General features: G+C 39.7%; 1 protein-coding gene across 3 annotated transcripts in view; it reads left to right on the forward strand.

Annotated features, from left to right (window-relative positions):
* The window catches only part of LOC121919056, a 169,658-nt gene that overhangs the window by 126,017 nt on the left and 16,432 nt on the right, over positions 1 to 27,209 (forward strand). For 2 of the 3 annotated variants that reach the window (XM_042445254.1, XM_042445257.1), the window contains exons 6-7: positions 370 to 434; positions 19,921 to 20,031. In XM_042445254.1, the coding sequence (XP_042301188.1) occupies positions 370 to 434; positions 19,921 to 20,031 (176 nt within the window). The remainder of the gene's footprint in view (positions 1 to 369; positions 435 to 19,920; positions 20,032 to 27,209) is intronic. The other variant, XM_042445256.1, reaches the window with a different exon arrangement.

Raw genomic sequence — 27,209 nt, forward strand, 5'->3', positions numbered from 1 at the left:
GTCTGAAATATAATTGCCATCCTGCATTACAGATGCAGCCCATTACTAAGCAAGCAACTGCTCAGCCCAGGGGACTCAGAATACCGTGGTAGCCAGAATTCGAGTTGTAGATATGTGTCATCACTAAGCTCATCTGTTTTCTTATTCTAATCCTAGTGTGCCACAGATGTTTATGACTTATGCCATGTGCCATCAGGCTTAGGTGGGACTCAAAATGTAGTCATTATTTAAATCTGTAGCATCAATTGTTGTTGAAAATGCTCTATGTGAATAAAAAGAATTTAACATTATCCTTCACAATAATTTTACAAATTATATCCTTCTTCATTGAGACTCAAATGGAATGGTGTTGTTTTTCTTGATTTTCAGAAAGTGCACCTTCAATGAGGCCTGTAGAATCAGAGGCCTGGACTATGGTAACACCTGTACCACATGTAAGTAAGAAGTAAGAGCTACTTATAAATCTGCTATACCAATCAAAGGCCCATACCAGCTAAGAGTGGAGATAAACAGCTAATAGGAGATATGTAACATCACATGTTATTGCAGGTGGGCAGCTGCCAAGGATATAGAGGTGGGCTGCATTGCCCCCCATGGGACTCTCAAGGGATGCTCCTTGCTGTGTTTTTCTGTTTGTGCTTGGACCCTGCACTATACACATGTTAATGCTCTATTTTTATTTTTAATTTTCAAATTTGTAATGACAACGCGTCATTTTTAATTGTCATGTTCTTATTTTTATTCATGTAACTTTCCTGTGCATTTGCTTCTACATGCATCCACCCCTTCAGAAATTTCCTTTTAAAGCAAGTTACATAGATGTTGAAACTCCAATATGCCTCTGGGAGACCTTTCCCCCTCATTTAAGGATGAACTGATGATAGAACAACCTATATATCATACATTACCTATCCCTCGTCTGCACCAATGTAACTGTGGATATATACAGGGGTGGGCCTGACTTGTTATAAAGCAAACACAAACACTCACACACACTAGTACATTTGACATATGAACTTTGATCAATATCAGACAGTTAGGTAGGAAACCATATACGTATTGGGCAGCAACCACTACTAGACACCGTACTTAGAGACTTTTAAGTGGATACTGATCTATTAGACTGTTTTGGGTGACTGTGTGCTGTACTCTTCAACTTTTTCTCCATTAATCAGCAACTTGGAGAAAAAACACCTTGTGAATATGGGAGATGCAGAGCAGATAAATGTATGTGGGAATTTAGAAAGATAAAATTCTCCAAGTAGCTCTCCATTTTAAGAGTGAATGAAAACTATTATTTACTAGTTATTGGCAAAATGTGTTTTATATCCATTAAAAAAAATTCCTCACAGGAACAGAACAAAAACTTTGCAGTTTTTGCAAAACTATAAGTCAGCTCTTCCTGTGTTGAATATAACAAACTATTAATATTATCAGAAGCACTCTCTCCCTTTAAAAATCTGGAATATGATCCCCATACCAGATTTTGGATATAATATGCTACTACAACATTATCTGTAATATGTGACTGTTGGGTTAAAAAATTGGCTTTACTTTTTTGGCTTTACTTTTTCAATGTAACAAGTGCAGCTTACTTGTTCTATAATTTTGGCCATGAGCGGGAGTTATTTTGGTTGTTGTTTTTTTAAAACATTCTGTCTATATTAAGTTAAAATAACATTTGAAAAATAAAATAATACTAATGTGTCACTATTAAAAGAATTAGCAACATCTTGGTTTCTGAAAATGACATTTCAGTCTCTGTGCCGTATAATAAGACCAAAAGTACTGATTAAAATTATCATTCTTTTGTGTAACTGTGGTTTTGGTTAGTGAGTTAGTTTGTTTTAATGACCAGGGGGGTAGTCATTTTCATCACCTGCAGTAAACCCAATGAAAATTCTTGTGGAAATTTCTTCCCTGAAAGATGACATCTAAAGCCCATTTAAAAAAATATGGTCTAGGACATGAATTGAAATGGAAAGGCTTGTGCAACTGACCCCTTTTGATAAGGCTGATGACCATGGCTCCAGTATCAAGCCCTCTGTTGTGCACACTGTTTCTCCATCTTAGTGGAATAAGCAGCATCCTTCTAAAGCAAAGGACATTTCTGCTGGATTTAATGCACAACAGCTGCATGAAGGAAATGATACACACTGTTTTCAAAGGAAGAAGCCTGCTGACTCCTTTTCCGTCCTCTCCCTGTGAAAAGACAAGGGGAAAGAAAAGTCCTTGTATTCATCAGCTCTGTAAGCACAAGGCTGAACTTTCCTTCCGCATTATGTACTCTGTCTTCCCTGCTACTCAACTGCATTTGAAACTGGAAGAGCTTTGCTGAATTGTTTACTTATACCAGCAGCTAATGTGATGAAGCAGAACATGTTGACTTATCCTGGTGGCTAACATGGTCCCACTAATGGGTTCATCGGAAGAAAAGGGCTGTTTTTGTGTGCCAATCCCCCACTGGTGCAATTTGCTCTGTAGGCTTTGCTGGGATTTAAATTGCATTTCCCTCCCTGTTTGCTCTTCAGGAATTGACAGAACAGATAGGAGGAAGAAGCCAGCTATTACTTCCTACACTAAGGGCTAAAGAGGTCACAGGGAGGCTAGCAGCTGTAGTTCATTTCCAGTCTAATCCTTGTGACAGCAGGGCCCCTCCAAAACTCCCCATTACATTTATATCTGAGCAAAGACGTCTCAGTACAGGGGATCCCCTACTGCCTCCAATGAAAGGCTGCTTTCCTTCTGGCTGTTTAATGCTCTCTACCCTGGGAATTCTGTCCTCACAACTGGGAAATTGTTGGTGCAGAATTTAGGATCTTATGGGCTTAGATATGTTGGCCTAAAGCTCAGATATAGAGACTCTTGCCCATACTTTATGATACTGCCCATTCTATCAAGGCATCCACTCTGATTTAATCATCCCAATCCTACATGATTTTCCAGGCAGATCAGAAAAAATTACCTATCACTACTGCTTGATGATTCAGATTCACAAATCACAGAGATGGTCTCCAGATTCTGTGCCTCTGCTATTATTGCCTGTGCAGGAATTTTAGGTGATAAAACCTAAGATTTTTAGACAAAGATTTTAAAGATCTTTAGATTTATAATACCTTATTTTTTTACACGATTTTTTTTTAGTTATTCTCATGTCAATCTCTGGGAATTAATTATAAACTTTCTCAGTCATGAATCTGATATCTATATGTTTGTGTATACATGTATATGCACACACATATATGTTTATATGTATGCTTTACAAGTTTTATGCTTTATAAATTTTATGAATTTTAGCTGTAATTAATTGTACTTTATAATTTGATCTATGACCATAAATAAATAAATGATGATGATGATGATGATGATGACGACGACGACAATGACCTAAAGCCTGTACATAGCTAATAACCATGTAAAAGGGATACATTGTGTCCAGGGACTGCTCAGAATACATGCTGTGCTGTTCATTTCATTTGGAGCCCTTTCACACTACCCAGTTATAGCACTGAGATTCCACTTTAAGTTCCATGGCAACATCCTATGGATTCCTAGGATTGGCAGGGAAGAGTAGTTAGAATCCTCAACCAGAAAATCTTCCTCTGGTGCCTGTGACCAAACTACAAAACCTGTGATGATCTCATTGTATGCAGCCATGGCTGATAAAGTGGGATCACACTGGATAGTGTGACAAGTCCCTGGGTTTATCCTTTTTGGGCTGTCATATTCCTCTGATGCCTTCTAGCCTAGAAACAAACATACTTGAAAATGAATAGCCATAGGAGGAAGGGGGGATGTTTGGCCCTTGCCTTTCATAATCTCTTGCTCATTGTCATTGAGATTTCTTTAGCCCAGGAGTAAGGAGTAAATATTTATAGGAACAAAAGCTCCTTACTCCTGGGCTAAAGATAAGAGAGAATCCACATTGTGTAAATTTTATGCACTGTATCAATAAACTATACCTCCCGCTAGTGTTTATATAGGAAGTACAGTAAGGGGATGTATATGAAAGGGCAGTCTGCAGCTGCCCATTTTTTGTCCCACACAGAAGCCACACCAACCAAATGGCATGGTCTCTGGGAGGCATTGGTGCCCTCATGCACACCGATGATGTACATGTGGCGCAGCACTGTTTGGAGGCTGTGCTGCATATACATCATCATAGTGGCCCCCATGTGGATGGGGGTGAGCCATGATGATGCCGGGGGTGCATGGTAGGGTTTGGGAGCATGCAGACTCCACAATCCCAAGCCCTAAAATCGCCCCCATGATGGTGCTTTTTGCCCGTCTGTATCGGGCCTATGTTTTCAGTAGAGAACTAGTGTTACGTTACTCCCTAGTGTTACTCTATAGAGTCACCATCACCATGTACGGAAGTGAGAGCTGGACAGTAAAGAAAGAGGATTTAAAAAAAAACAGCTCATTTTTATTGTTCTGCTGGAGAAGAATGCTGAGAATACTGTTAACAGGCAGACAAACAGATGGATCCTTGAACAGATCAAGCCTGAATTCCGTAGAAGCCAAGATGATTAAATTGAGGCTGTTCTACTTTGGGCACATCAAGAGAAGACACGAATCACTGGAAAATTCAATAATGCTAGGAAAGGTAGAAGGCAGCAGAAAGAGAAGAAAACCAAAGGCCAGATAGGTAGATTCAGTTGGGGAGGTCATGGGCCTGGATGTACAAAATCAGAGCATGGGAACAGCAAACTAGTGTTATCCAACAAACTGAAGAAGTAGAGACATAATCCACGGTACACCCCTGAACAAAGAGTAGGCACCATCTCCTATTATATTATTAGAATATCTCCTATTATAATATATTTGGAGAAAACAGCCACAGTGATGTATAGAATCCACACCAGCAGCAGGCTGAAAGCTACTTACATAAGCATTGGGTAAACTGGGCTGTTTATTAATAGCCTGCCATTCTTATACAGAAGTCTTGTAGAATTGAAGAAAAATTAATGTCACCTCTTTTCTGCTCCATCTTTCAGAAACCTGTATGGTTTTTACAGTACTATCATATCATGGAAACATTCCCCCCCTTTTAAAACTCCCCCAGGGGATCCTCAAGTTGTGCTGCAATAAAGGTTACTTTTCTGTGTCCTGAATACAAGCCTTTTTCACAGTCTTTCATGAAATCAGCTTCTCATATCAATGGAAAGGATAAGATGGGGAGGCCTTTCAGAGAGGAACTTGGTCAACCAAGAAAAAAAATGGATTTCAAGTCAAGGAAATCTTGCAGAGCATGACATGATGCCACTGACCTGTTGTTTATACCAGGAAAACTATGAACTTGGATGTCTCGGCTGATGGCAAGGATGGCAGCAATACATAAGGACAAAGGCCATCAAAACAAACACATTCCCCTTGAGATGCGTTCCTTGCATGAAAAACCTTTTCTTCAAAGAGCATAATATGCTGTTTCTAAAACAAACCAATTCGATAAAACAGCATTTTCACTAACCGTAATTCATAGCTATAAGTCATAGAGAAGAAGATAGAAATAGAAAAGAAGTGAGTTGGATTCGGCAGTCTCAGTGAAAATACCACTTGAGACTTGTTGTGAGATAACACAGTGTGCACCTTACATCAACAATTTGCACATCTCAGAGGCTGAAGGGATGTTCCACAGTAATAAAAATGCATACATAGCAATGCACATGCTTTTAAAAGCCAGAGGCAAAAAATGCACATGCACAAGCTTTAGTTTGTGGAGTAAAAATGTTTAAGACAGGTTAAATACATATAAATGAATGTAAAAAGTAGGAAATATGTGACATGTGTACACACATTTTCATGCAAATTCATCTATCCCCAAACCACAGCAAAGGTTTGCAATCTGATACAAAACAATGGCAAGGGGAAAACAGAGGTGGGATTCAGAGCAACACAGTGAAACTGCTCCTGATTTTTGCATCCTCAGTTGTGTGGATACTGTGTATTAAAACTGGGCATCACCCACCAATTTTTTGCTGGGGAAGTACAGTCTATCCTTTCTATTACAAGAGTGGTGGCTCCACTGTGTATACCTCCCTGGAATTCCTAGTATTTAGCAACTACACCCTAGCAAATATTAGTGGTGAATTACCACCTACTGAGTGAAAACCATTTTTATCACTTGGTAGCTAAAAGTCAGGAAGAACATTTTATATGACATGAATTCTATCTACTCCCACCCCACAACAAATCCACTTTGGTTTTAAATTCTCAGACAGCAGTGAAGGACTAACAGCACTTTTAACATACTGAGAAAAGAGCTGAAAACACAGAAGTGAACTCCCTTGTGACTCTGTTTGATGCATATTTCTTATAAACTTTGTGTGTTTTCACTAAAAAAAATTAATATTGTATGTTTGTATATCGTATATTGCTTATATTTATGCTGTACCCCGCTTTGATCATTTTTTGGAAAAGCGGGCTATAAATAAACAGTTTTATTTATTTATTTATTTATTTATTTATTTATTTCCACTGGACTTTAACAGCAGCAGCATCTGCAGACATGAGCTCATATCCAGGCTGGATAAGTCTTCACTAGCAGATTTCTACAGCTCAAGCAGCTCTTAGGACATTATCACATTATCACATCTGCCTGCTAACCTACCAGAATTATGCTAGTTTAAAAATGGAAGCATACCAGTTTGGCTTAATTTATTATCACACTTTATTCTTCAATAGCACTTTGGTGCTGCTTTGGCAATCCATGGTTGCCCAATCTAATTTCCCTACTGCTGCCATAAGAATCTCTTTTGATACCTGAATGCCCTACCCTCCACATGAGTGCCTTTTGACTTTATTTTATTTACCACAATTGCAAAATTGTACACTACTACAAAATGCAAGACAGAAAATAAAAGGAAAACAGCCTGTGTGAAAATAGCAAGGGAGAGGGAGAGAGGAGCAGAATCATGCCCACTCACATCATGTGACTGTCTGAAAATGGAATTGAAACAATAAGCACTTATCACATGGGAATCCATAGTGGAGAAGCAGCATGATTGGAAGCCATTGGCTGGTTTTACCCATCAATGAAAAAGACCACTCTAGGAACAGATGGAATGCAGACAAGCTAAAGAACAGATACGGTTTAAAAGTCCTTAACATCACAGAGTGGATTGGGTTTCTTCCATGATCCTCCCAAACTGGCAGCCCTAAGACAATCCAAGGCATTAGAATCAAGTGAACAAGACTTTCTCTTTCCCCACCAATCAGTTTTCCAATGAGAGTTTGTGAGATACTGGGGAATAGACCAAAATAGAGGGGGGACTCATTTCAGCTAAAGGCTGGCATTGGGATGAGAAAGAAAGAAAGAAAGTGAAATAAATAAAAGAATGGGGCTGTTCCAAGCTTAAAAAAGAACATTTCAGTATGAAAGAAAATACACTTTGTTACACATTGGTCTTTTCACCCATTGAGAGATTGCTTTGTATTAGTTTGTCTGCCCAGTCTTTTCTTAAAATAACACACACACACACGCACACCAGAAGAGATGACTTATCATTAGATGCTCGCTTTCACTTTTCACCTCTGAGATCCCTGTGACCTGGCTATCAGTTTGTGAAATGCAGCTGATATGCCACCTGTCAAAATGCTTTTTTCAAACGATAATGTTAAATGGTTTTTTTAATGCATCTCTGGGTGGTATTACAAAAAGAGAGAAGGGAAAGCTGACAAATCAGTCTCCCTCTAGCATGGTAGCAAAGTAAGGTTTTTTTTTAATTCCTCCTATGATAAGAAACTAAAGTCTGAGACTAGAATAACCTCTAACTTTCTTCTATGTCAGGATCACGGCCTGTGTGCACCAGTGAAGCTTTCATTGAGTTGACTGGTCTTGTAAAGTAGTTAGTTTGTTGACAACACAATAATACCACCGAGGTCACTTTTATCATGTCAGCTGGCATTAGAGATAAAGGCACCAAAGAAAGAAAAGTTTAAATAGTGGATCTGAGGCCAAAGCTACAGTTTACGGTAGATGGGGAAAAGCTAGAAATCTGACCAGCCTCAATAATCCACAGTACTTTTCTAGGCATTCTTCTGTTTCCCTTTGCCAACATGTTATATTTGCCAATTTCCATCTAAATGATGGAATGAAGAATGCTACATGTCTATTTCATATCATGGGGGGGGAAATAGCATTGGTTAGAACAGAAAGTCACATGTTCAGTACTACACACTGTTAGTGAATATTATTTTCTGGTTTAGTCATTTAGAGTAGGATTGGGCAAAGTGCAGTCCTCCAAGAGATATTGGACTGCAATACCCAGTATTCCTCACTGGCCAGCTATGCTGGCTTCTGGGATTTGTAGTTCAACAACATGTGGCTAGCCACACATGGTCTATCCAAATTTAGGGGCATCTTAATTAGACTGATCAAGACCAAGAGGACATCTCCTTTTATTTTCAGGAATAATTTTGTGTTCTTGGCAATCATTTCGTACCCGTAGAAGTTAAGTATATGCAAAAAGGAAATACACAGTTTTCAACAAGGATAGTATTATATGTTAGTGCAAATGTTAGTTGCAAACATTGTTGCTGTGTGCCTTCAAATCATTTCAGAGTTATGGCAAACCTATCATGGGGCTTCTTGGCACTCAGACATTATGCTGTCTCTCTAGTTAGAAACCTAGCATTGGCCTTTTCTATTTATTAATTTTGAATCCATGCCTTTGGAAATTGCAGGCTTGTGAAAATTTCTCAGACACACCAAGGACATTTTGGACACTTTCCACCAGTGGTGTGAAAATCCAATTTGCGGCACTTCCACATAAGACCTAATTATATTATACTATACTACACACAAACATGCACACTTTTGCTTGGACTGGCCCTAAAACTATATGGCCTCACTGTAACAGAAAACTACATCTAATATCAGTATGTTAAAATCCATTAAAAGAAATTGGTGCAAGCATACCTGTCTCTGTCCTGTCCTGAGCCTGACAACCAAACTGAGTTTAAGCTGAATGTTCACGAGGCCCACTTTTTGCTTTGAAATATTGTGTGCAGGAGATCTTTCGATCAAATTGCTAAATCAATGATACCTGGATAATAATTAGAGCTCAGAAAAGGCTGGAGAAATGCTGATTTTTAAGACTCATGAAAACCTGACTGTAGCCTGGGGGGTTATTTGACTAAGCTCATGGAAGCTGCAAACCAAACAAAAACAAAAGGTATAGTAGCCTGCATGTGGTCCCTGAGCTTTACATTTACAACACTTTTACAATAGATATCCTGGTACATGATCTTTTCTGATCTTGAGGGCATGCTTTGAGCATCCCTGATTCAAGAGAACACTTGAGTGTACTGGCTGGCTTTTAATTTTACCATAACTGAGCCAGATGACTTGCTTGCACCATGCTACTTGTAAAGATGGAAAGACCCCTAAATGCATGGGTGGGAGGATGTTTAGTTCATATTCCATCACTGTTTTGCTCTGCAGTGACAGAGACTGCTGGCTTAGCAACAAAAGAAAGCCAGGGCCATAATTCAGCACAATTTTAAGTGTGTCGGAAGTTTCACATTCTATTTCCTTTCTTGTTTCCTTTTTTTCCTCCTTGATGGATGATATTGGCTTCGAGTAGATTGCATTTTTAAATGAAAGATGACAGAAGGTGGGTGAATTCTTTGGTTTCTGGCGTCTTCCGTTGTATTTCTGTGCCTTGGTAAATGTTTCTACGAAGTTACAAATTGAAGGGTATTTTTTTAAAAAGTTGAATTTACAGTTCAAATCCATAGTAGCAGTCTTCTCCTAAAAGCTTAAATTGCCATTCTGTCTCCTTTCCCTTTGCAGCTTAATGCTGATCTTTGCAAGTTCCACAAGGCTTTAGATCAACATGGCAGATTCATATTACAGTACTGGTGTGTTGTCTATAGAACAGTCTAGACTGTTGTTTTCCACACAATATTGCTGCTATCCAAATAAAATACATTTGGATGAATAATTAGCTTTATCTCTGGCAAATACAACAAATATGGATTTCTATCACATTAATCAACAAACAATCAGGAATATAAGTGTAACAATGGGCCCCCAGTACAAGATGACATAAATGCCCTTTGTGCCATACAATGGCATGGTCATAAATACTGAAGTGTGGGGAGCTTTTCATGACACCATCAGCTACCACATCTCCATGGAAAATAGAAAGAACACAGGCAGCTATAGTGATCAACCTTATATATCCAGATCCAAGTTATTTGGATCAGATGACATCAGCAGAACAGTGAGAGGGTAAAAGGATGGTCTAATGACTAGCGTGTTGGATTTGGGCTGGGGAGATCTGGATTCACATCCCTGATTAGCCACCAGGTCCACTGGGTGATTCTCAACCAGTCCTTATTTGAGACACACAAATTTACCAAAGGTATCAGTATAGATCCTTGAGTACTCCTAAGTTACAACACTGGCAAATACTCGTGACACAGATGACACCATTGAAATTTGTACTGAAGCAGTTCCTCTCATATGCCTGTTTCATTACACCTCTGATTTTGCAAATTGGGTATGGAAAATAAGCTCTATCCATTTTCCCCCAGGCAATGGGTTTAAACCTACACCAGACTCCCATTGGCTGGCAAATACCCAGCCTCAATGGGGGCAGTCTTTGTGCAGGTTGGTGCCTTGGTTTGTCTGCCGCCACTGCTTCCCCGGCTCCAATTTGGCCAGGAACACCAATCCACCCTCCCACTCTCAAGTCTTCTTTCTGTGTTTATGGTTCTTGGATTTTTAAAATGTATTTTCTGTCTTGTATTCATGCACTGACACAACTAGGCAGTTGCATGGGATCAGGATCCAGGTTGTTTCTGGACCCCCGGTGAGGGGGTAGCTAAGGAACTCAGGGAGAGGGGCAGAAAAAGGATGTTCCTATGTGGGCAGGGTGTTTCCAGCACCCTTAGGGAGGCAAGGGAGTATACAAGTGGACATTCACACCCAGGGATCCCTCCTGCCTCACTTCAGTTCCTGGCAGTGGGCTAAAATGGCAGCTCATCAGTCAGCAGACAGGTTGATTAATGTCGGTATCCCATCCCATGCACTTACCAACCCATATGCAGCTGTATTCAATAAATATTTGTGGCGTTTTGTCTTCCAAAGTTTGTGGTGTGTGCCTCTTCCTTGTGAGGAATGTACTTGCCCTTGGACTTGCAATTGCTGTGAGACAACAGACTTGTGTGATGAAGTCCTAAGTTAGCTAAACTTAACTTGCACTGAAACCAATGGGAGAAGTTAACCATGACTTTAATTGCACTTATTTCAATGGAAACTAGATGGAATGTACTGTGAATCTAACAATAGTTGCTGCACAGGAGCTTTACAATGTAATTCTATGCACATCTGCTCAGAAATGAGTCCCATTAAATTTAGTGGGGCTTATTCAATTTAACTATGAAGTTAATCATTACTGTGTAAAATGGCAGATTCAAATCCTATACAAGCACTACACCTGGATAATGCACAGAAATGTGTTTCAAGAATCATACGTCTCAGTCTTGGCTGGCACCAACATTCAGCTGGGAGAATTACAATAGGTTTCTACTTGCATTTGCTAAATCTTGCTAAGGGTGGATTCTTGGACATGTGGAAGTTTCTATTTGGGTCCATGCATAAATAGCAGTGCTTGCAAACCTCTACTTTCATTAGTGAGAGATAAGAAACAGAGGCATGGTACATGCCGCCAACAAGCGGCTTACCAGTGCCAATTCTAGGGTTAGGGACCATGCGGCAACCGCACGGTCCCTGAGCCTAGTGAATGCGGGCGACGTAACAATGGTGGCACCCTGGACAGGATCCTATGGAATCCTATGGAGAATTCCATAGGAAGTGGTCATTACAGTTCAAATGAAATCATAGTATTATAACTGCATAGTGTGAAATGGTCCCCTGGACAGCTTTAGTATGGCTATGATGCATTCTCTGGTAACCTCCCAACTGGATTATTGCAACATGCATTATGCAGAGCTACCTTGGAAGACAGCTCAAAAATTTCAATTGGTACAGAATGTAAGCACCAGACATTTAATTGCCAAAATAAGTTCAAACAGTATCTCCCCCATGTTAAAAGAGCCCCACAGGCTACCTGCCTATCTCGTTCTGAGCTCAATTCAAAGTGCCAGGATTGACTTTTAAAGCCCTAACCAGATACCTGAAAGATCACTTTCTCTGATATCATCCTGCCCGCATCATCAACAGAACCCTTTCTCTTCATTCCTCCTTGTCGAAGAAGAAATAAATACCTCACCCACAAGTTTCTGTCCCTGGGAGGTTTCATTTGCTGTCAGATTTGTATTTTTAGGTGCAAAATACTGGCCCTTTTTTTTAGTAACTGCCTTTTCAGTCTGCCAGGTTTTTAGAACATTTTAAAAGTTTGTTAACTGCTCTATCTGCTGGTTATTTTATTATGTAATTTAATTGGGGGTGTTTTGATATTTTAATTTTATAAACCATCCTGGAACCAAATCTATTGTAATAAATATTTAAAACACCAATAAAGAAAATGCTGCATAGAATATTTTCATATGCTAGCAGCCTCCTGATGGGCAGTTTCAGTGTCACATATGGAGAGCATGAGGCAACATATACTGCTGCAGCCAATAGTACTTTCTTTCTTTCTTTCTTTCTTTCTTTATGGTATTTATACCCCACCCTTCAGCCTTAATGGCTATCAAAGCGGCTTACTTGTCTTGCCCTGAACCCAATTTTGTTAGAAGCTGTGCAATTTTGCCATTTTGTATAAGGGACACCATTTTATTACTATCCATTGTATTTAATAAGACTTGATCATCCACTGATTTTGGTGTCCATGGTAGTATTATTTGGGAGCCCTCACATCACCAGAGTCTTGGGGAAAGGACTTTACCAATTCTCCATTTCATTGGAGATTTTTGGGCTGAACTTCTGCAGGCAATGTGTGTGCTCTGTTCTGTATTGTAACACTGGGCTCAGCCTACTAGGATGCTCTCTTTTGAAATATGATGAAATTTTGGAAGAATGTTTATTTATTACCTTTAAGCTCATGTTTATAACCTTTCTTCCTATAAACCAGAAGGAATATGCATGGTTTCACCACCAAACCACAGTCCTGAGATTATAGCCTGAGAATTAGTCACTTGGTCCAAGTTGATGTTCTTGAAGCTCATCCAGCTCAAAGAAAATAGCTTGCTCATCGCCACTGATTCCTCTACTTTGTGACAACCCAGAAATAGCCATGTTGGGGGGGGGGACCTGGATGACTTACAAGGTAGGATGGTGACTGTGTAGTTGGAAGAGAATTTGGACTTCCACAATGACTAAAATAGTGAGTGGTGATGGCATAAGTTGGACTTCCACCATCTTAAATCACTAACAGATTACCAGCCAATGTGTTTGGGGCAACAACAACAACAACAAATCCTTCAAGGAAGCTTTTGCAAAAAAATAAACATAAAAATCTAGTAATGCCAGAATCTTATAACAGTTGATTTTTAAAAAATAAATCAAGGGCAAGAGAAATTACAAAGATTTTTTACATTTCGGGTCCTGGAAGGAGCAAAGCGTGGCAAGCAATCAACACCAACTTTGAAAAACATTTCAAAGAAGTGTTGAACCAAGAAGAGGATAACCTCAGGCTGACTGTAGCAAGTCAGGCTGCAGTTGGATACTTCTTTTATTAAATCCCCCATATTTAGAAAGTTCTGCCATATTAGGAAGATGAAGAAGGTCCACATAACATTGTTTAGATCAAGGAACATCCAAGTGATTGAGAAGAGTCCCTATTTGCAATCTGAAGTAAAACAGTCCAGACAAAGATTTAGTACTGCTATGTGAATCTAATTCTTAGTCTTGATAAGTACCTTGGAATTGTCTGAAGATTGAATCAACTAGTCACCATTTTTCTCTCCATGCCCCACCCAAAATTACTCCAAATAAATTTGGAGAATTCCCCCTGCCTTCCCATATCAGAATGGTCATGACAATTGCCCATAAATGAGACCGAGGCTGTGATATGAGACCTATGTTCTCCTTAAAGATTAAAGCAAAAAGCCAGAAGGCAGCCTGCCATTTTGTTCATTCAGTCTGCTGCTACCCTGATCTAGCATGACAAATTGGCATCCCCAGTGTGGCAGCAAAGTAATCAGAGTGTGACAAATGGTTTACTTAGAGCAATTTGTTTTCATTTTACTGAAAATTTCCACACTCTTGTCTTAACGAAGGGATTCCCCCCCCCTCTTTTTTATGGTTCTTGAACGCTACTAAAAAATGGATTCTAGGCCTAGTCTTTTTGCAGCCCTTAATATAGTTTGCTGTCTGGGGAAGAACAAAGTGCCTGGAATGCTGGGTGTATAGGCAGGTCAATTCAGATAGGGCAAAACCAAATGTCTGTGATGTATGTGTTTAACACACACACACACACACACACACACACACACACCTGATTTCAGGAAGGGGCAAAACCTCAGTTCCAAAGAATGTACAGTTTGCCACTGAGGTCTTTCAGAGGCCTGTCACAGCACACATAGCCACTGGGGAATATCTAGATGCTAAATTACTACATCTATCCACACGGATCCCCTCACTCTCTGACAGTATAGAAATGACCCTGTTGGGAGGGCTGTGCTGCTTACAAGATGGGTTTTATGGGGGTAGTACTGGGAGATGTACTAAGGAAAACTGCAATATTTAGTGGATTTAAAGATACTCAATTTAGCCTTAAAACAAGTAGGAACTAAAACACTTTCATTGGACTACAATTGGCAAGTTATACTTATGCAGCACCTAAAAGTTTTCCCCCCTAGATCTAACAGCACATAAACTCCTGGATAAATTCATTGTTCTCTGCTTAAGAAAGGCACAGTTAGCGTCCAACAGGACAGGGACAGCTGGATCTTAAGGGAAATTACTTTTCTGTTGTTAATTGTTTTTTTCCTGTATGATTTTCTCCTGTATGGTAGTAGTGCAGCCAGTATTGCAATATTTATTAGGCAAAACAAACAAACAATCAAAAAACCCCAAAAAATTTTACATGAACTTTTGATCTGAAGCTCAGTGGTTTCTTCATCAGGCAAATATAGCTTTAAAAATCATGCAGCGACACTGTTGGAATCAGAATCAGAAAAGCCTGCAGTTTGTGGTTTTGAATGTTACAGTGAGAGTTTTTTTCAAGAAAGCTGACTGCATGCTCCCTTCCAAGGAGAGGTTAAGAACAAATTATTATTGCAATAATACTTATCTAAAAGTGGACCAAAAATTCCTATAATGATTCTGCCCCATTAACCTTTGGGAAATAATGAATAAATGTTACACTTAAAAAATATATAGCTAGAAGTCATTATATTAATTCACAAATGGACAAGTTATGCCACTGTGACCCAAATAACAACTTTTTACTTCAAAGCTGGGGTGCAGATACATCGGGATTTCCAGAAACATTTGGTGGGGAATGTTTGTGATAAATTCCTTCTCCAGGGCAGCCCTTCAGTTCCAAGCCCTTGGGCTCTTGTCATTCACCTCAAGATCCATCAGGTACTTGGGTCTCAAGGTGATCCCAATATGAGCCAGTGGTTGTGTGGTTCATTGGTAAGTATGGGCAGACTCTGTCAAAACTTAAAGGGAACAGTCACGGTTGGAAAAGAAAAGAATGAACAAGTAGAAATTTATTAACATAATTAGACCACACGTTTAGCCCTGAACCTATTAATCATTCACAGCTCCCCAAAACCTTGTTTAGTACTCCTGGCTTACTGTCCTAACTCTATAATAGTTTTCCCCTATTTTTAGGCCATCTGTCTCCTCTCTCTGCAATCCTTTCCCTACCTCTAGACAATTTCCCTACGTCTGCCTTCTATCAGAGACCAGGCTCAGTTTTGAATCCTTTCTTCCCCCATAGACCCCTCCTTCACAGCATTCCCACAACTGTGACTGCCTGTCTCCAACCATCCTTGCACAGCTTCTAACTTCATAATCATATTCTCAAAGACCTTTTGAAAATCCATTATTAGGTCCTTTTCTGCAGAATCACTGTAGATGGACAGCTGACTGGAAGGGAATGTGCAGCATCTTGAGTTCATCTTGGGTAGTTTCCTTTGGGGACCCAAACAAAAAAGGAAATCCTTTTGCTCCAAATGGGGATCTAATTCCATTCTTTCTACCATACTGCTACTCTCCTTTCTTTGTAAGCAATAGTAGAAAATGCCATCATAACAGCTTATAAATTAGTTGAAAGGTTGCTGAATAGATTAGCCCACTGGCCTTGGGTGGGAAACGTTTGCGATATTTCCTAATACAACAAAATGAGTTAACAGAGGCCATTACTGCAAGGGCAGGGGCGGATGTTCTAATATATTAGCAAACACGCTAATGCAATGGAAAATTACTGCTGTTAATTTGACCTCCAGATATACATTAAATAGTGTGTTGGACTCATGATTACACTGAATAATTTATCAGCAGATTAAATCTGAGGTTTCTGCATAACCTGATGGTGGTTTGTAGCTTGGGACATTTTTACTGTCCATGCATCTCTATTAAACTGACTGATGTAGGCGGTTTGGGTTGTTGGTATTCAGTTAAGTGTCTTGAATAAGTAAATAAAGTTAGATTTACAGCTTCCTTGCCAGATATTCACAACTACATAAAGTCATATGAAGAAATGATTTATTCCATTCTGAATCCTGAGAGGATTGCATAGTTAATGTTGACACCTTTAAAATAACAGAAATCCAAAATCAGGGAAATGAAAGAGAGAATTAATCCTGCAAGGCTCATTGATCCAGGTCTTCAGTGGAGGGGGAAAAATCCAGAATCTCTCTCACTCCTTCAAATGGTCAGCCAATGAGCCCTAGTACAATCCATTCCTTTCTGATCTCCATGCACTTTTTATTGGGAAATGCCCCTGTCACAACCACCCTCTGCCATTCTTCTATGTTTGTTAATGAACTTTTGCATAATTAAACATTTTGGAGGTCTGCAAAAACAGAATTTAGATGGGCATCTTTCAAGAGTGCTTTAGTTGTGTATACCAGAATGGCAGAACATTGGACTGGATGGCCAATGTCAAGATTCTGTGATTCTATGCTTGTAATCCAGTCTGGAAAACCACTATTGCATTTCCTGTAATCTTACACAGTTTTATTTATTTCCACAATTCTCAGGACACATTCACAGAACAACCATCTTGTTTTGCTTCATGGAAGTGCACTTATAAACCCATACTGTGAACATAGGAATAATCACAATGTATGTTGACATTTGTTTTCTGCCATCATTGCTAGAGCTCACAGTGCTTTTAATGTGCTTTGATATTAAGCTTGTTGGCACACTCTGCCCAAGCACTTCAGGTACAGGGAAACATGGGTTCTTATAGTCTCTGTGCATAAATCAGGAGTTCTGCATCTGCACGTGACCCTGTTCTGGAATATTCTGAAGCTGAGTGGCTTTGGAAGAATACCACCCCCCATCCACTCCCTTCGCTCAAGGAGTATGGCCCCGCTATTCCTATTCAGCTCGCCTCCAAGTACTGTACTGATGACTTTTTGAGAAGCATTTTCTGGGTTTCTTTTCCAGTGGTTGTAGTTCTGTCTGGACTTGCCGAGTAAGATGCCTTGGTAACCTCTGACTTTACTTTTTGCCATGCTTAGCTACTCCAGTCCAAGGTTTCTAACCACCAAAAATGGGATTTTGGCACCCTTTCAGGATCCCAGTATTAGGGAGTCACTTTTCCACCAATTCTTTCATTCCAAAACAGCAACCACCACATCCTGCATGCTCCCTCAGTGCCACTGGCACTATGAGATGTGACACAATACCATTATCCTCAGCCGGGAAATCCCCTTATGTCCTGTTTCTCCAAGGAGTTTCTCTGTGAGAAATGCTGTGCTTCTATCTTCCCTCTGAGTATTTCTTCTTCTTTTCTTCCTTCTCTTTTGTGTGGTTTATACTCTTTTCTTCCTGTTTGCAATATTTTTATTTTGTTGAGGTTCTCATTGCCTCAGGGGGTTATGACTTATACGAGAAGAAAGGGTGAACCCTCTGATGTTATAGTGACAAATTGTGGTTTGCATTCCTTGTGAGGTCCTGGTGCTCCTATAATGGGCTTCTTTGTCTCCAGTCTCCATCATCTTAAACTGGGGACAGTTCAGGCAGCTTGACTTTCATAAGCTGCGATGCACAATGTGGAAGCTAATGAAAGAAAGAAAAATTATCCCGACATGCATTTTGGAAGAAGCTTTCAAGTAGTCTTTAGGATGTTTTTGTTTGCCTATGCAAATGTTTCTGTTTGCCTACACAAGGCTTACCTGACCTGTTTTATTTGTCATGTTCCTATTGTTCAAATAACATTTCCCATGTTATTTTCCCCACTGTTACCAAATGTTCTGTTAAAGAAGTAATGCCCAGGAACATATCTACTTCATTAACTGAGGTGTACCTATGTTCTCAAAATATCAGGTTCCAATAGACAAAGGGGTCAAGCAGATGGGTGGGAAAAAGCAGCCCAAAGCTTTTTCCAAAAGTGGGTCAAGACCCAGCTGACCCCACCACCTGCTCCCAAGGCACAGTGCATTATCAAGCCATGCTCACCATCCATATGCACTGTTACAGGAGCACATCACCATTTACTGCCTGCTTCAAGATTCCATCCCATTGAATCCTCTATTGGAAAACTGGCAATGGACAGTCATGCCCCCCTACATGTCCCCTTCACCCCATCTTGGACTGTCTGGTTTGTGTATCTTGTACTTATAGCCATTGGAAGTAGCAGACTTTCTCTTCCTTTGCATTGCTCCCCTGACCACCCGCTCGATCCTTTTTAAATGCGCACCTGCCCTGGTGCATTTATATGCCACTTTAAGGTTAGGGCTAAGATGGAGTGCTCCTTTGAGACCAGTCCTGTGTTGGAGCATTTATATGCAGGGTCAAAGGGGTGCACTTTCTGGACTAGAGCAGTTTATTTCTTTTTCTTTTCAGTCCTGCTTTTCCTGACTTAGAGCAGGTGTGGCATGATTTCTGGGACATGTGTCATCTAAATGCCATGTTCCCAAAGCAGCCTGAAACTGTTTCTTTTGGCCCATCTGTTTGAAGCCAAAGTTTCATTGTTCTGGTTCTGTGCTTAAAACATTTACAACACTTGTATCACTCTCTTCAGTCCTAGTGCCACTGTGGAATTTTACTAACATTTTTGAGGTACAGATGTTGATCCCTTTCTCTCACCAAATTGTTGCTGTTGTTGATGATGATTATCTTTATTTATATTCCACCTCCCCCCCCCCAAAAGTTAAATTAAAATTACAATTAAATTACAAATTACTGTCATCCCACTTATTCTTAATTAAAGTAAATCACGTAGAGCTGGAATCACCGGTTCTATTTTTATTTTTTCTGCTTTGGACAAATTCTTAAGAGTGTTTGGTATTAGGTGGGCTTCTTCCTGATCCACAGATAGTCAAAGCAATAATATCAGTGCATAATATCAGAAAGGAGGATCATGCTATGCAAGGATAAATTAGTTCCTATATCTAACCCTATGAAAAATGGTTGTTGAAACTTTGTCCTAAAGCGGTGAATTGCTGAAGACTCCACTCCATTCGGTTCCACTCCTGAGTCACCAGTTATATTAGAGATGCTGACTTATGTTTCTATTTATCTAAATTCACATCTTTACAGATTTTGCAACTCAGTTTTCAAACTCAGAAAATGTGTTCAAACTTGTATATTTTGTACTCACCTAAATACATTATATGTATATATATTGCTCACCCAAATGTGTATTTTAGGCAAAGCTGCAAAAATACATAACGAGAAATGCATAAGAAAATGTGTACAAGTTTTTCATGCAAACTGAGCAGGTTTCTCCCCCAACCTATCATTTCACCTCCATAAGTATAAGCATCTTTCTCAGATTAAGTGGGAACAAAAACCAATTTTGCTTTCTTCTTGATTTTCAGCTCAGATGTCCTTGCTGCCCACAAAGGAGTTACACTCCAGTTGTCACTGAGGATGACCTGAATGTTGTGGAGAGGCACAAAACAGACATCCATTTCCAAATGCACACTTCGGTGAGTTGGTTCTGTTGAGAGCTATATATTGTTGGGGAATGCAGGTATAACATACATTCGTATCAGAATCAGCATAACTGTGAGTCATATGTCATTGAATTTAATATGGAAGGCTTATCTAGTATCCTTAAAATGTGCCTGTTTGGAGGTTCTAGCAGAGTAAAGTTATAGCCCACATTCTTTATGGCGCTGCCATGTGGGGTTGGGATGATTCCCAAATGCTCAAACTGGAGGCCATCCAGAATATGTTTCTCAGGAAATTGCTCCTACTCCCACCTGGCACACCTGCAGCCTTGGTCCGGGCTGAGGTTGGCCTCCCTTCCATTAGAGCTCGCATTCATTTTATTTTACTTAATTATTGGAGATCTGTTAAAGTTTCTACGGTTAAAGTTTTTCCCAAGTTGTGTTTTCAATTTTTATCATGATGACCTGACAAGACGACACAGGGCCAAAGCCCCGATTTGAGTGTGGACTGTCTTCACATGGGAAGGCCAGTTCCAAACCAAATTCAAGCTATCCATGCTTTAAAGTAAATTTTAAAAAACTACATTTTGCTCCAGATCTTCCAGAAAAATCTGGAGCATTCTGGAGCAATTCTGTACTGCTGTTTACACAGCATCCTACCACTACCACTGTCATGGGTCACTCCCTCTGAGGTCACAGCCATGTGACCAATGTCACAATTTTTGTTAAGTAATATCACAATTAAATAAAATACAATCTTCCCCAGTTGCTACAAAATAGTGAATCTATTTGACTGGTCCAGTTGAACCTGACACCTAAGAAGAAATCCAAGGGGATATAAAAAGCCCAAGAGTAAATTCCCTTCTGTAAATGACACCTTTGTTGGGTCTTCTTGTTAAACTGTTGCCCTATAAGGAAGCCTGAAGTGTGTGCCGTAACATAAGTGTATGTTCAATATATTAATAATAATTCCTGAAAATCTAGCAACCATACTGAAGCTCCAAGGAAACAGAATATGTTATTTGTTTAATAAATATAATAGTCTTATCAGTTTTATGCTAAGAATTATGCACAAAACCCTATTCTTTTTAAACTAATAAATAAAAGCAAGTAAAGGGTTAATTTCCTGGTATTGGTTGAGGAGAAAAGTACAGTTCACCCTGTACACCTTATTGGTGAGAATAATATAAAAATGTAGAATTGGGATTAATAAACTCCAACCTTTTCTTTGCATCACTAAATATCAATCTCTGCAGTCTTTAAAGGCACCTAGTGATCTGTAAAATAGTGACATTTGAAGCTGGGGAGGGGTGAAACTGTATGGCATTTGGCAGACTTGTTCAACATACTTTAGTTAATATTGGCTTATGTTAAAATATGCTGAAAAGTAGCAGCGTAGTTAACTAATGTATTGTTGGAAGCAGAAACATCACAAAATTACACTATAGGCACATATTCTACTTCCACAGATCCTGACAGATGCATAAAAATTCCAGCAATCCTGAGAAACTTCTATTCAAGGGAGGAAATGGGGTAACCTGTTTGCAAGCATCCCAATTACGCACAAAAAGCTCCAGTCTTTGAATGTTTTGGTAATAAACTAACAAACTAGTTGATCAGCGTGATCAAACTTGAACAAATTAGAATTTAATTCAAAATTAACATTGTAATTTCCAAAATGTTGAGATAGAAGACATGTCCCGCTAAATTAAGTACAGTGGTACCCCGGGTTACGAATTTAATTCATTCCGCGGCGCCGTTCGTAACCCGAAAGATTTCGCAACCCGAAAAAGCCATAGCCGCTAGCGCTGGAAAGCCGCGATTTCGTGCGAAAAAGCGCCGAAAAGCACCAAAAATTTTTTTCGTAAGCCGAAAAAAAAAAAACGTAACCGGAACAGTTTTTTCCTATCTAATTTTTTCGTATCCCGGAAATTTCATAACGCGGTGATTTCGTATCCCGGGGTACCACTGTATCTCTTAATTTTTCAGTCATGGTAATGTATATAACAGAATTATTATTAAGAGTCAGTTTGCAAAGTGTGTGAGACACACAGATCCTGTCCAAAAACTCCTCTTGTGTGAAAGAACATGTACAACCAGGAAGTGAAAATAATTCTGACTGTGAAACCATAGATCCTACGTCTTTGTTTTTGGAAAGGAGTTGAGAATTATTTCCTCATATTCATGTTAGCTAAGTGACTTCTACACTCAGAGGAACCCATGTTTCGATATAGGCAAATAATCTTAGTTGTACCAGTTTGACATCCGAGGATTAACAGTACAGTGTTATATTGTGGAAACATCACTTTTAGTATTTATTAAAATAAAAATGTTCTTATCCACTCTCCTTTTTGAAATGCAAAGCCAGAAACTGTGTCATATTAGATTTCCTTGCTGGATGCAAGGAAATGACCTTCATAGCCCACTTGAGGTTCCATCTCTTTAGAGTTATGGTCCATCCCCTTGTTAGTGATAATAAACTGCATTAAATTATACTTCACACTGATGTAGACTATCTCCATAATGCCAAGTATGTTTTCTAAAAAAAAAGAGGTAGAAAGGTCAGCACATTACTCTATGTGTCTTTTATTTAAAGGGATATAAAATAACTAGTTCAAATTGTTTCATAGATGATATATGTCTCCATGATAAACTATTCTCCTCCTTCTTCTTTTTTTTAGTACTTTTGCATACACCATGATTATTATTAGACTACATATCATGGCTACCAGATGTTCAACAGACAGAGCTGACAGATATATCTTGGTCACAAATTGGAGCCAACCTATGATTACCTTAGGCTTCAGCTTGAGGGCATAAATGTTCCTTTGAAACACCGCTCTAGCTGTGTGGGAACCTCTCATCTCTGAGTGGATCACATTCACACTGTAGCCAATTTCCCTGGTAATCTGGGCAGCAAGAATGCAGCCAAAGCTCCGGCTATGGGCAGACAAAACAGAAAGGAGATGAAAGTGATAGGAAAAAATGGCATGCATGTGCTCATCCCCCCCAAATTATACCACCCCCTACCAAAACTGCAGACATTTAATGGATTCCTAGTTCCCAGGTCTCAGGCTAAAACTCAGTGCAGATCTGAATCTCAAGTAAGAAAACATGAAGGCTACATGGAAACATGAAGGAGCCTTGGTGGCACAGTGGTTAAATGCCTCACAAGGTTGTGAGTTCAAAACCAGCCGGGGTTCCAGGTCAACTCAGCGTCGCATCCTTCCATAGGTCGCTAAAATGAGTTCCCAGCTTGTTGAGGGCAATTAGCTTACACTTTGTAAACTGCTTAATACATCAGTAAATGGTATAGAAATGTACTTGCTATGGCTACACTTTAGTGGATGAGACCATTTAATGTAATATTGGCTAAGACAGTGATCCCCAAAGTTTTCCAGGCTACCACCCCCTTTCCTCTTGGGCAACACCCCTAGCACCTTCAAATGCCTATTTCTTGACATTAGGTTTACTGTTCTACTGCAAATTCAAAACAACTAATCTGACTTGTTGCTCTCTTTGCATCTAGTCACTTGGGAACAGCAACTGAACAGCAGGCTGAGCAGCCACTGAAAAGCTATGTTCCCATGCTGGTCTTGCTGTAAGGACCAATGTGGGCAAGAGGCTTTTCAGTTGCTATTCAACTGCTTGCTCAGTTGTTGCTCCCAAGGTGACTGGGTGCAAAGGAAGAGGCGTCCCCCTGGCAATGAAGGACTCTCAGCCATTTGTCACTGGAGCAGAGAGGGACACAGCTAGCTTTCCTTCTTTTCTTCCTAGTGAGGAAGGACTCTCAAGAGTGAAAGGATTATTTTGAAGAATCAGCCCCAGACCCTCCTCCCCTCTTTCCCCAGGGACATGTCTTCTTCACACGAGCATTCTTTCTTCAGCTACCTCTTCTCTCAGCCTGTCCAATGAAAGAAAGCAGGAGCACCAATGTAGCTCCTACCTGCCAGCCAGGTCCCAGAAAAGCTCTTAAAGCTTAAGCAAGGTCTAAATGAGAAAGCTCTTTTTTTGCTGTTACTTCTTTCCTGCAGCCACATGCTCTAAATCCTCACTACAGTCAGTCAGTCTGTCCCAAAATAGCACCATGGGAGTGAGCTCAGACAGGCAGGCAGGCAATGAGCAGGAGAAACACCACCCCAAATGTTCAATGAGGCTACATGGTGGTTTTAAGGGAACTTGAAAAGAAACGTTTCATGCAACCCTCATACCTGCCAAGGTCCTAAAGGCCATTGGTTCCTCTTATCGTTCTTGTGCACCAATACTTTGATTGAAGACCCCTCTACTGCTGCCTTTCTCCTCACTGCCACCTGAGTTTTCCCACTGCTCTTAAGGGGTGGTACCGTAAACTTTGGGACTCACTGGGCTAATAGAAACATACTCCCCATATTTACATTTTTTCCTTTGCAAAGGAATCTGCTGATATCAGGCAGTATCCTTTTTAGAATGTTCCGGGGCCGACAGATTCTTCAGATTAGTTCCCTGCCTCATTTTGGATCCTAACATCACAGCAGCATTGACTTGTGCACATTCTGGCTCCAACTGGATATTTTTTATCCTTCTGAAGTAAATGGAAGTTAAGCTGTCAGATAACATCCATGGCTGTAGATCTGCTGCAAAATGCTACATGAGTTTATTTGGATAAAAATCGACTTTCTCTCAGGGAAATCTGTGCAGGATTGCACTTTTAGATTCAGGTTTTAGGAAGACGTCCCACAGAATCCCATTTGAATTACTGTAATGCCTTTGAAAAGTGTTGAGAAATTTTAGCTGCTCCAGAGAGTTGCAGCCAGATTGTTAGCTAGGACTGTCTAAAGGGAGCATAGAATTCCCTTACTGCAACAGCTCTGCTGGAAGCTGGACCATTTCTGGGCATCCAAGCTATCTGAAGAATTGGATTTCTTTTGTTGAGCCCATTAGAGCTCTAAAATTGTCTGGGAATATCCTTCTCTTTCTTCCACCATCTTCTCAGGTTTATTTAGTGAGTTCTAGAGAGAGGGCCTGCTCTCAGGCTTTGCTACTCCTTCCCTAGGGAGGCCAGCATCTCCCCATCCTTTTTCTCTTGGAGGACATTCTCCAAGATGTTCTCCTATCCTTAAGTTAAAACCCTGTTTTGCCTTTAGGCTTTTAGAAGCTGCCTGGATTGGGCTTCTAATGCTGCATGGCTCTGATTTTAAGATTTATTTATTTATGTATGGGATTTATATCTTGCCTTTCTCCCAGAATGGGATTCGAGGCAATTTACACCAATTTTAAGAAGATAAAAATAAAACATTAATTACAAAAGTAAAAAAATAATAATTAAATTATGCTAATATTAAAACATAAGTTAAAAACAGAATTGTTAAAACTGTTATAAAAGTAAAAACAATTAAAACAGTGCACCACATTAAATGAGTAAATAAGTAAAATTCTAAGTAACCAAAATTGACTTACCAAACACCTATCTAAATAAAAAGGTCCTCAGCTGCTGGCAAAAAGAGAGTAGTCGATCTCCTCGACCTGACCTTCCATGCAAGTCTACAACCCTACAGTATGGCATTGCAAAGTTCAGAAAATCCCATTCATATTAATGTAGATTCTGTGGCTTTAAAATAATTCTCTGGAAACCTTTTTACCTTCTCTCTGCACTATTGGCCTATATGACAGGCCTTAATTAGCACAGATTTTTCACGTTCATGGATAGATTGGAAATTTGGAGGGACTTAATGAGAAAGGTCTATTACCTTGACCAGGCTAAAATTACAGTTAGAGGACATTTGCTTGCTCTAAAGCCTGACTGCATACACATATTTTATTAGTAACATACTGTATTAAAGAGAGAGAGAGAGAGAGAGAGAAAACATGTGATCTTAAACAACAAAGGGCCAGATGCTCAGCATCAATAAATCTCTCCTTCTTACACCAAAGGCCAACTTATGTTTCCTTTGCATCCTTAATTAGTGATGTAGTGGATCAGGGGCTTGCAGGGTCTAAGCCCAAGGACATTCTAATTATCAAGGACCATAGCATCATATACACTCCTATTCTTCTGTCCCTTCTGAGTCTATCTCATAATTACTGGGGGGAAGATTAATTTCCCCAGTAGTAGTCTGTTCTGAGTTATCTTTGTTGTAATCCAAAGTATTTTCTAGCATCTAGGTCTTGAGTTTACCTTTACTTTTACCTTTAGGTCTTGAGTTGGCAAGACCTATCAGCCTTCAAAGCATCTACTGGTCTTTCTAAGAGATGAGCTTTTGGTCTTTCTAGGAGATGCAAATGCCTAGAAATTGTTTAAGATCAACACAGCTGAGTATATTTTGGACATGCTGTAGGAATGTAACAATATAGACTGTCCTGGTGAAATGCAGGGTCCTCATATCAATATTTATCATTAGACCTCTGCCTTCAAGTTGACTCTGACTCATGGCCATCCTGTCATAGGATATTTTTGGCAAGATTTGTTAAAAGGAGGTTTGCCATTGCCTTTCTTTGAGGCTGAAACTGTAACTTGCCACAGGTTGCCCAGTGAGTTTCCATGGATGTGCAATGATTTGAACCCTGGTCTCAAACACTCAAAGCACAGCACCAATGCTATTCAAAACAGTGGGTACTGGACTAATACTGGTCCCTGATCCACTGATTGCTGGTCCCTGGCAAGTTTCCAGGAAAGAAACAAACCTCCCACATACATAAGATTGTGTGTATCAGTGTGTATGTGTGCGCACATGCACACAAATGTGTATATGTATGTTGATATATAGGTATTAGTATGTTTGTGTGTATATCTACTCCTCACCCTAGTAGTTGTATACTTCCAAAAACTATATAATTGCAATGTAGTGCAAACAAAAATCTGGAAAAGTGTTATGACTGTGGTTAGATAGCTGAATTCACTGTCTCTGCAAGGTTGACATCACAAGTGGTGTAGGCCACCAGCCAGTGGCTACTGAGAAGAAGTTCTTCCTGGTGCTCATGGCAACTGGAAGAAAACATTTTTTAAAGGGTTTTTTTTAAAAAGGGAAATGATTGCTACAACCATGTTGCTAATCTCCTCTTCCTCAGCAGCAACTGATGGTATCCATAGTTATTCTGCTGCCAGTGTAGTCTAAACCTTTAGGGAGCTATCCAAGGTGCTGAACCTAGTTTGGGTGTAATTTATGGCAACCACTGATGCAGATGCCATCAAATAATATGTCTCCTATATATTGCCATGGGTTCAGGAGCCCTTCTCA

The sequence above is a fragment of the Sceloporus undulatus genome, chromosome 1 (genome assembly GCF_019175285.1).
Source record: "Sceloporus undulatus isolate JIND9_A2432 ecotype Alabama chromosome 1, SceUnd_v1.1, whole genome shotgun sequence".
Classification (NCBI taxonomy): domain Eukaryota; kingdom Metazoa; phylum Chordata; class Lepidosauria; order Squamata; family Phrynosomatidae; genus Sceloporus; species Sceloporus undulatus.